This window comes from Corvus brachyrhynchos, unplaced genomic scaffold, assembly GCF_000691975.1.
Source record: "Corvus brachyrhynchos isolate BGI_N302 unplaced genomic scaffold, ASM69197v1 scaffold466, whole genome shotgun sequence".
NCBI classification, from domain to species: Eukaryota; Metazoa; Chordata; class Aves; order Passeriformes; family Corvidae; genus Corvus; species Corvus brachyrhynchos.
The window spans coordinates 1,512,261-1,523,283 of NW_008238635.1; the positions used below are offsets into that span (position 1 = coordinate 1,512,261).

At 44.7% G+C, this 11,023-nt stretch overlaps 1 protein-coding gene across 9 annotated transcripts in view; it reads left to right on the forward strand.

The window, feature by feature from the left end:
* The window catches only part of RASAL2 (RAS protein activator like 2), a 168,135-nt gene that overhangs the window by 59,341 nt on the left and 97,771 nt on the right, over window positions 1–11,023 (forward strand). For 7 of the 9 annotated variants that reach the window (XM_017737422.1, XM_017737424.1, XM_017737419.1 and 4 more), the window contains exon 2: window positions 1–266. The exons of the other annotated variants lie outside the window; for them this stretch is intronic. In XM_017737422.1, the coding sequence (XP_017592911.1) occupies window positions 1–266 (266 nt within the window). The remainder of the gene's footprint in view (window positions 267–11,023) is intronic. 9 annotated transcript variants of the gene reach the window in all.

Below are 11,023 nucleotides of genomic sequence, written 5' to 3' on the forward strand. Positions count from 1 at the left end.
GCTCTTCCCGACAAGGAGCAGGCCGTTGCGGGTTCCCTTCAGCCGCTCTCTGTCCGAGCCTGTGCCGCAGCCCAGGAGCAGCAATGCCAGGCCCTTCCTGCAAGCCGGGCGCTCGCTGGACGCCGAGCAGCAGGGCTACTTCATCCGTGGCATCTTCTCCTCTCTCTCAAGTGGCTTTTCAAAGATACTGGGCCGAAAAGGGGACCCTGCCAGGGAGTCCATAACCGAAGGGACAACAGAGGACAATCGAATTGTTTGGAGCGCAGGTAATGAACTCACTTTTGTTTTGTTCCACTTCTGTTTGTGTAACAGGTGAGTGCAGTGAGACATACGATAGTTGTTTAAGCTGTTTCGTAACTTGGCTTTATTAACATGACATTGGTGATGCTCTGATGTTCTGTCTTGATTTTTAAAAAGCAGCTGAATAAAAGGGTCTTTTCCTGATAAGGGAGTGGTATGAGATGTTTTGGTGTGTGCTTTAGAAGTTGGAGGTCCCTTTAAAACAAGCATCAGCCGGTGGTAGCAGTAGCGTTTCCTTCCCAAGTGCATCCTGTGTGTGGTGTACGCAGTCCTGCAGGCACAGTACCCTCCGTGGTGTTGTGCTGCCTTGGTCGACTTATCAAGCCTGCTCCTGTCAATGAAGTACTTGGGAGAGAGAGAAATTTAGCTGTCTTTTAAACAGAGCTCCAGACAGTGGAATGGATCTAGTTCCTCATACCAGATTCTCCATTTCGTAATCAAGCAGCTGAATTGGTGTCTGCTCTCTGGTAGATGCCAAGGACAGCCGTGTTGCAAGGGATTGCAAGGGATTGAGGTCAGCAAGATGCCAGTCTGAGATTTCATTTAAATCTACCCTGCTGATAACAACACTCTTAAGGCAGGGTGGGAAGAAAGAGGGAGGGAAAGGGGATACACTTGCCTTTTTCCTGAGGCTTTTCTGAAACTTTCTAGTGGGCTACCCAGCTTGAACCCGGTAACTGATGATGCCTGGAAAAAAATCCACCAAGTTTAAATTTGTAATGAAACCAAAAATAAACCTTCCTTCTCCCCAAAACCTCAGCACTTTCCAGAGTCCTCCAGATTGTCATGTTAAAAACCTGATAACATCTGGATATGGTTGAGGCTGCTGGACAAGTCATCAGTATTCCAAAACATTCAGCAGTACCAATGAAAGAAGAATATACTATGTCTGCAGGGGTGTTCAGTCTTTCAGTCCTGGTGGAATGTCCCTGACAGGACTGTGTTTGCTATTGCAAGCTGTCACGTTGCTTGAAAACAAAAACAAATGACCAAAAAGAAGAAATAACTAAGAAGGACTATATCCGTTCAAGCCTATCTATTTACAGTCGCTGATTCATTTCTCCAAGACCTTTCTCAATAGGAATTTGGCTTGATGATGCTTAATAAATTGTGTGGAACACATGGGGGGGAAAAAGAAAGTAACAGAACTCCTTTTTCTCCTTTTTCTTTTGTGTTGAGGTCTTCTCATTAAGCAGTTGGTTGGGGTATTTTTCTCTCCTCTGTATTTATTCAGATTAGGAACAAAGGTTTCTACTACAGGCTCTCACTGTTGTTGAGACCTTCTGGGAAGGTATTCTGTGTGATATGAGCATATTGGATCAAAATCCCACAGTATATGAAGGGCAGAGCATCCTTCTTTCCTCTGTTCTGGTGCTCTTTGATACCAATGGTTCTCTCCTAAGTATTGCCAGTGGCTGCATTATTGGGATGCTTTGCTTTTAGTAGTGTGTAAAGTAAACAAAGGAAAAGTATTATTTGTGGGAAGGCATCACTTGGTAAATACTTTGTGTCGGCTATGGGACAGTGACGGGGCCTTTTGCCTCTTTGGGGTGGGCCAAACCTCTGTCTGAGCCTGCCAAAACTGGTTTTGCAAAGAGACTCACAATTCAGGAACTGAGAGAAAAACAATGGGTCTCTAGATTAAAAGTCAAACTCTCTCGAGGGAGGAAATTGTAGCTGAGAAGGTGTTTGGGGAAATAAGATTGATGAAGTCACCCATAAAATCACTTGCAACAGCCAGGTCCTGCTTGGGCCACTTCACAGGAAAACAGAGCTTTTGGTGGGATGGACAAACGACTCCATGGGGTTTCTTTTCACCCCTTGCCATCACAGACGTTCAATGTCTGATCCCTCAAGTAGGTGACAGCTTGTGTTTAACAGAACCAGTTCGCCCTGTAAGAGGTGCAGCTGTGTGGGATACACAGTCAGAGGACAACTCATTGCTCTCCACTGGTTTTATTTTTCCTTAAAGAAGTGCTGCCTATGCCTTAATTAGCTGGAGCTGCTGGGCAGAGGCTCCTGCCCCGTGCAGGACTGTGGGCTGAGAGCTGCTAAAACAGTGGCAAAACTTGTGAGCTCCTGGGGTTTAGATCTGAGGTCTGAGGGAAGTGACTTGAAGAGAAAAGGGGTGACAGAAATACATATCTGTCGTGTTCTTCAACCACAGTCGAGATGCTCAGAAGGGATCAAATCTTGTGTTCTTCCAAAAACCACAGGAGTTTAATTCTGTGGGGGTCACTGAATTGTCCACTGACTGTTTTGGTGCTTGGGTGGGCAGAGAGTGTCTTTCCGTGCCTAAAGTCCTGTTTACTGTTCAAGGAAAAACCCAAGAAGATGAATGTATTCCTGTCCATGAGAAGCAGAACTTGTTAATCCTCGCGCAGCTGAGATCTGTGGTAAAAGTGCTCAGGCACTTAAACTAGGCACAGGATGGTGTGAGACATGGGGTTTCTCCAAAGTATGCAAGCAGCTTTACACGGAAAAGCTTCATCAAAAGTCCCCCAGGAAATTCTTGTCACAATGACTGAAACCCGAGAGACCTTTTCTGTGTTGTGAAATCCACAGTGGGAGAGGCATGCTTTGGACTTGAACCAGGAGAACCCAGGGGTGCACGTTCCGTCTCTCTTCTGTCCAAGGAGCCAAGTCCTCTACTTCCACAGCCTCACTCAATTAAAACTCTGAAATGCTTGGAGGTTATCAACTTTTTTTAAAAGTTTGTCTTTCCTTCTAATGCTTGCCTGGCCTCTTGTGTTTTGCTTCATCTCTGTGACGGAATTGCAGAGGGGTTGCCTTCTTCAGGAAATGCTTAACTCCCGAAAGAGAACCAGTTGTTTTCATGGCAGCTTGAAGAGGGAAGTGGGATTTAAAAAGAAAAGAATAAACAAGATCTGGATAAATATTTTCCAGTTGGTCTCACAGTCTAGGAAGCATGTTCAGACACTGTTTCATCGGTTCTTGGCTGGGGAAAACCCTCCTGGATGGACTCACTCATCCTCTCAGGCGATGAAAGGATGCTGAACCCCGGGAGAGCTGCGTCCTCCGGCTCTGCCCAGAGCCCTGGCGAGATGCAGAGGTGCCCCGGCGTGCATGGCAGGCTGTCTGCATCCTGCTGCAGCATGGGTTTGGGGAGGAAGGGCACAGATGGAGTGGACAATTAGCAGGAATAGCAGAGCTCTCTCCTGGTGTGCTGTGTGGCTGTGCCCAGGAGCAGCCTGGGCTGGCTTTGGGTGTGAATGAAGTGCTTTTGGTGTGCATCTGCTGATTTCTAACCACTCCTAGAGCCAGATGTTTGGAACCAGCATTCCCACTGGCATCTGTAAAGCCTGAAGGTAAAAGGTCTTTTACTCACTTTTATTATTATTTACTACTTAAGAAATCTAAGAACATATTAATTTCTAGTAAATTTGTCAGCTTGAGGAAGGAGAAGTGTCATTCTGATAAACTTGTTGATTGAGAACGTACTATGACATGGGTAGAAGGAAGATAAGGAAGGAGCTATGCAGGCAAAGCCTTGGATACCAGGGCTGTGGGTGAGCAGCTGCACCTGTTCTTATTATTTCTGAGTGTTACCAGTGACCCTTTCACACTCTTGGGAATGGGTTTGTGAGAGGGTTCTCAGATAACATTTATTTCACTGTTGCTTATCTGGATCTCAGGGTGCTGTGCGTTTAATTGTAGACTGATGACAAAATAATCCTTCAGCAGAATGCCTTACCTATATCTTCCCTGGATATCTCTGTTTTGGTTTGAGGGGGTGAGGGTAAACACTGATTTCTTTTATTTAGTGTGTGTTTAGTTTTCACAATTGGCCCCTTGTTAATATTTTTATAAAGACAATTCTTCAGAATTCCTTCCTCCTCTTTTGTCGCCTGGATAAAAATATGTTTCTCCAGTCTTTTAATTTTGATTTCAAGCTTTCATTCATTTTACAGAGGATTTTTTGTGCCTTGAGTGAGAGAGAATATTTTATATCCTTGCTTTTTCAGAATTGTTTGGGGGTTTTTATTATTCACTACAGGTATTTGAACTCTGTGCTCTTCTTAATATCTTTACACTCTAGGTTTATTAAATTTTATTTCTTATATATTTCCATATAAACTTATCTAGACATTTGTATTTTCCCATTTATAACTCAAAACCGAGACAGGTCCCTGTTCAATTTCTTTCAGCAATTCCCAAAATACAAAGCTGTTTCTTCCTGAGTAGGAATTTAGTATTTATTACTCACTGGAGCAGCTTTTCTGTATTCATGTTTTTAAAACCACTTGCTCGTTTTAGAAGCCCTTCTACTGACTCATGTTCCTCCACTCCCAAATCTCTTCTCCTCTTAAGTAGTTTATTTTTGGTGAGGTTTTTATTAGGGAAGTTTTACACAATTGGGCTTATTCATGTGTTCCTTTAAGTGCTGTACTAATGCCTTGTGCTGTGAAACCTGATGTTGTTGTTGAAAGGTGTAGCCTTAATGTTCAAACTCCTTCACCTTTAATTATCAGAGCAGATTCAAGATAGCTGCTTGTACAAAATCCCTTGTTGCATTGAACTGTAGGTTTGTGTAGTTATAAACCTGAAAATAACACATTGCTGTCCGGTTTCTCTCTCTTTTTTAAACTGTAGTGTGCTCTCGTGGTAGTAAATGTTGTGTTAACATGGTATATTTGTGATTACAGGGGTGTGGGGATGCACAGGGAGCATTGCTGGCATTTGGCAGCTTTAAGTATCTCTTAAACATCCCTCCCCACTGCTTCCTTTTGCCTGGTTCATCCCAGGCGTTGTAACGTTTAATGTGGGCAATAGGCTAGCGCTGTGCAGCTGAATATTTATGAGCCCAACACGAGATAATTAGCCATAATATCCGAAGCCAATAAAATTGTGCTTATCTGATTTTAATTCCACTTAACGGATGGTGTCTCTGTGCAAGTAGTTGCGGTCACTTCAGCGTTGGCTGGTGATTTCCACGCATTTAGTCCCCAGACCACTTAGTCAGAACCAAAAATTCACACTCGGTGGGATGAATGAGGATGTTTCTATTTGTGAGAGCTATTTCCTGACTCATGAAATCATGGCAAGTGAGTGGCAGGGTGTCACGTTCCAGGTTGCTTTTTGTCGTTTCTGTGGTCGGTATCCGTGGGGCCGTCGGGATGATGTGCTTCATGCTGCTCGTGCGGAGGAGTCTGGCAGCTGGCGCATGCAGGAATATTATCTGTGATTACCTTGATCATGAGAAATTACTGCGTGGGAATTATCTTAGGAGAGGGTAATCGTGTCCTGGAGACGTCTTGTCTCCTGTGTTTTCTTTGCAGGGAGAGAGGGGTTTGAAGAGATGCAGCTTTCTTAGAGGCAGCCAAAGAGTAGAAGTGTGGAGATTAGGAGAAAGGGCTCCCGGTGAAGTAAAGCTCTGGGGTTTTGGTGGGAGAAGCTTTTCCTTTGATAACAGGCCAGACAGGGTCAGAAAGAGGTGGCTGGAGGAGGAAAAACAGTCTTTGCTTTCCAAAGGAGAAGCTGTGTCTGCAGCGGGCGGATTTGGAGTCTTTGACAAAGCTCTGTGTTCCAACGGTGGAGCCTCCAGAAAGAGAAGCTTCAGCTGCGAGACCCAACGGGGAAGGATGTCCCAGAGGGCAGCAGGAGATGCTCGTGGCCCAGGGCTGTCTGCGGGATGTCAGCACCTGCCCCACAGCCCAGGAGGGGCCCAGACTGGTCCTTGCCAATCCCCTCGAGGGGTCAGCAAGCCCAGGCTTTGTCAGTATGAAAGAAACTGTGGTAGACTCTTCTCAAAATTCTGTGTTCTTCTTAAAGACAGGCCTAAATCGCAGCTGCCAGAGGGTACAGAAAGGGGAAGTGTACCCAGTGGTTCGGTTCCTGCTAAGCTTATTTGACACTGGAAATGGGAGCCTTAACTCTTCCTGACACACATACATTTGGGCCTTGCAGGGAGAGGGTAAGTTCTGCCGTGGTAAAATTTTCTTCAGGCAAAGCTCCCTGGTTTGCATTTCCACAAGTGCTGCCCGTAATGGAACTTGGCGCGAGATGAGAATCGCCTGCGTGCTTACAAAATGAGCGCTTCCTAGGCACATTGACCCTTTTTTCCTTAAAATAACAAACCCGGAGGAAAGTATTTGGGTTTTAGGCCTTTGGTTTTTTTCCAAATAACGAATGGTGCAGATTTGCAGTGCTAACAGTATGTGATTTAGGACTCAAAGCAATGGCATTTTATAAGTAAACATGTGCAAGATTATCTCTGTGCACTTATTTATCCCATTACTTTGGTATAGAGTTACTTGATTGCTTGCTTTAACTAATTAACTTGTATTATCGTTCAGCCTTATGCTTTCTGTGGTGATACGTTCTCTGTGGTAGTTACCCAAGAGGCTCTTTAGACTCTTCTGAAATAAATACTTCAGAATCCTGTAAAACATCACTTGTTTAAAGGAAGCTGTTTATGTAAACAATAGGCTAATGCATGAAACTCTTGACATGTTAGCATCGAAACCAACTGTCCCCCAAGTGGTTTTGTTCTTACTCTGAGGAAAGCTGAAGCTCGACATCCGGTTTTCTGTGGGCGAGAGAGCTTTTTACAAGTTACGGGACCGCTTGTTCAAATGAAGTTAAAAAATATTTCCTACGAAGGTGACAAAAAAAAATTACTGAAATAGCTTCTTAAGGAAGCTCATGTTTTAGAGAGCAGGCATTCTCTCTCTTTGTCCCTTATGGGGAATGAGCTAGTCATTTAAATCTGCACTTGGTATAGAAGATCCTTCTCAAAACACAGGCATTTAGTAAGGACTAGGGGGTATGGTTTTAAACTGAAAGAGGGCAGGTGTAGTTTCCATATTCAGAAGAGATTCTTCCCTGTGAAGGTGGGGAGGGCCTGGCACAGGGTGCCCAGAGAAGCTGTGGCTGCCCCTGGATCCCTCGAAGCATCCAAGGCCAGATCGGCCGGGGCTTGGAGCAACCAAGCAGGTGTCCCTGCCCATGGCAGGGGGTGGAACAAAATGATCTTTAAAGTCCCTTCCAACCCAAACCACTCTGGGATTCAATGGTTCTGTGAAAAACCGCTCGCCTGAAAATTGCTGCAGAGAGGAGCCAGATGAGTGACAGTGATGTGTGAGAACAGGAGTGAGCAAACGCACTTCTGCAGTCAAATGCGTTTATTTGTGTCAGCTGTCACCACACATCGCTACCGATGCTGTCTGTAGGTTTGAGACTTAGGGGATCAGAATTACGTGGGGTTTTGAGGTTTGAATTCTAGTTCTTGAGATTTGTTGATTGTGCAAAGACCTCTGATTCTTTTTGCCCTTCCTTGCCACAGACAAATCCCTCTTTCTAAGAAGTTAAGTGCAAGAGAGTACCCTGTCAAATGCAATGGCAAGTTGTAAACAGACCTGCTTATTCATTTTATGTCTGACTTCAGCTGCTTTTGCATGTTTTATAGATATTGAAGAGCTTTCCTGTATCCTGTACTCTGACTCTACTCCCAAGTAAAATCTTCTGAGATGATCAGATATTTCTGTGATGATGGTATGGTCAGAGTTTTAGCTGCATCTCACTCATCCTAAGATGAGTTGCTGTCTATTTTCTTCTACTTACGTCTATGAATTTACAACCCATTTTCATAGAAAAAAATAGTAGCCCTTTTGATGTAGATACCCTTAAAAGCAATTTCCCTCTAACAGTCATTTAGTAACACAGATGCTTTGGCAGGCAGGTTTGGCAGGTTTTGACAAAGCACTACAAAGAATCTGCCGAACTTTAAACTCATGCAGTGTGTCTCCATCTACCTTGTTTTTCCTGTTAGCTCTGGCTGCACTTGTACACAAGAAGAGGCTTTGTTGGCAGCACAGATCCAGGCAGTGCCACTGAGGGGGAGCTGCCTGTGAAGGGAAGAAGGTGAACACACAGACCCAAACAGCTCCCAGTTGCCTTCAGTTACCTCCGCTCACGCAACGCTTTTTTTAACATTACTGCTGTTGTATTTTGGCTGTGTCCTGTATAAATAGCCTCTCTCAGTAACCAGTTCCTCTGCCAGCTTTATGAAGCAGTGAATCCTTGCATGCCTGATGTACCATGGTGCTGCTTTTGCAGGCTGGGCTGGCTGAGAGCATGGTGCTCAGCCAGGGGAGGATTTGGGCTGCACTGCGGTGCGTTGTAGGTTTCCTGTCAGCTCTCCTGTAGCTGATAAAAGGAGCATGGTTCAAGCCACTGATGTCCTCTATGGCGGCCTGTTCCTTTACTGAGGTAGTACTTAAACAATAATGAAACTTACTCTTACAGAAATTAGGACAAAGTTTTGAAAAGGAATGGGGAAGGAAGGGATAAGTGTTCAGGCTGTTGTGGCAGAGACAAATCATTGTCTCCATGTTGGTTTTCATTATTTCCAACTGTGACTTCTGCCCCCACTTGCATATGCAACAACATATGATAATTTGGCTCTTCTTTATGGCATCCCAGTGTTAGGCCTGACCTGTGTCAGTAAAAGCCTTTTGGTCCAGAAGATTTGGTTGGCAGCACCGGCATCTAGGAGAGTGTTGAGTACCCTGGCAGGGTGGCAGGTGAGGCCCCTGTGCCTTTGTGGGGTTAGGCATCAAGAGGTTTGTGCATCTTTTATATGTCTTTTTTATACCTTTACTATTAATACATAATCTCAAGGAAATGTCCGAGGTGGTCACCCTGGTCCTTCAGCAAAGTCAGAGTATGTGATTAATGCTAAGGAAAGAGCAAACCTACATATGTCAGGAAAAGGTGGTGCAAAGTTCTCTGTCTTGGCCCTGCCCAGGCAAATCCTGTTCATGGCCAAAATCAGGCTGGTGCCCTCCCACACATTCGAGTGCTGGTGGGCACAGGCCAGGGCTGGGGAGCTGGGACTGCTGTGGGGTCTGCCCAGACCCAACGCAGCACTGCTAATGAGGTGTTCCCCCTCCTCACACAGACGTGACTGCTGTGTTCCCTGCTTTAGCTGTGCTAACAAGGTGTTTTCAGCTGGTGTATGCACAGCAGCAGGGAGCCACAAAACCTGCCCGAGGAGCTTTTTATTATAATGACAGTTCCTTAGCTCCTGCTTGGATATACTCTAAAAGGGGAAGACTTCTTTCCAGGAAATACGTTTTCCCTTCTTCATCGGGGAGTTTCTTCTGAGCTTTCCGTGAATGCTTCATGCCTACAAGCAGAAGTGGAGGTCCTTAAATATAATTGTAAAATGCCATTGGTTTTTGTTTCTGGGGGGAATTGTCCATGTAGAGCAGGAGTTTTGAGTTAGTTTGACATAAGACATGAATGGCTCAAACATATCAATTGAAAAATTTGTGTTTGCACAGGAACCAAAACAATTTATTGGGTGGGTATGTGGCATCTTGTAGAGCCAGCAGCCACCAAGTGCAGGAGCCTGGCTGTGCTGTGCAGCATGTGTGCCCAGACTTCCGCCACCTTCCTACTGTTACTGTGGAAACTATAATTTCCACCCTGGCCCTGAAACAGGGGGTTTCTATCTGCAAAAGGGGACAAGGTCTGCAGATGAGAAGGAAATACTCCTGTGCAGTATGAAGCCAGCTGGGGCACTGACTGTACTGGGTTTGCATGGTTGTGCTTGATGTGGAGTTCCATATTCAAATGGATGTTGATGTGTTTGTTGTCATTTTAATGGTAAAAATCCAGGTGGGTGTGTGTTGTATATGCACTTAGACATATGGACCTGAGGAGACCTGTCCTGAGAAATGGAAGCTAGGGAACGCAAGGGAAAGGAAAACATCCTTAGAGAGTCGGACAATTCTGAATTGTCAGGTACACAGATGGAAAAAAGTGACAGTGTAAAGGCTCATCAGACTCCCTCCCTGCCCCCGACTGGCCTGGCCTGAATTAAAAACACATACAGCAATCTCCACTCTGAATAACTTCTGCATGGCTATATAATTTCAAAGAGAAATGCTTTCAGGGTGATGATAGGTTTTGTCTACATCTGTAATGTCTCATTTGTCTTTGGATACCCAACAGCCTTCGCTTTGTTTATTCAGAGCTAAGCAAACATGAGGCTGAATGTACTTTTCAATGATCAATGTAAATCAACTTGAAAAATGGAAATCGTTACGAAACATACACACACGTATATATTTAGCGAGGTTTGCTAGATTGATTGCTCCTAAACCTAGAGCTTGGCTCCTCTTACGTGCAGGGAATTCACAAAGAGACAGCCATAGCCCAGGGACAGTGAAGTGTGGTCACTGATGGATAAAATAAAATTCAAGTCTGTTTGCATTTTAATGGATTTTAATCACATGAGAGTTTGGAGGGAAAAAAAATAGATTTTTTTTTCTTTTCATCATTTTGTCTGATTGCTTCAGGGCTAACAAAAGTGGTCCCAGGTACTGAGATACCATTTGCAGCCCTTGTGCTCCTGTTGAAAAAGGCTTTTGCAAAGACAAGGGATGTGCACAATCATCATTAGTCACTGAGAGCAGGACAAATAGTGCTGGTCTGTAGATGTGGCAAGGAAAGCAGAGCTTAAAGTTTTTGGCAGACTAAGTAGTGAGGAGGAAATGAACAAGATGCCATGGATGGTTTTTATCACCAGAGATTTACAAAAATAGGCTTGACATCCGTCAGGGGTTGGGGGGTAGGGTACCATCCAGCTCTAACCATGTGGAAGCAGCACCATCTGTCTCTGGCAAGCTAAAACTCTTGAAAAAAGGGAGTTGTTCCTTAGTCTTTCACTCTTTGGTGCTGCCTCTCATCTGTT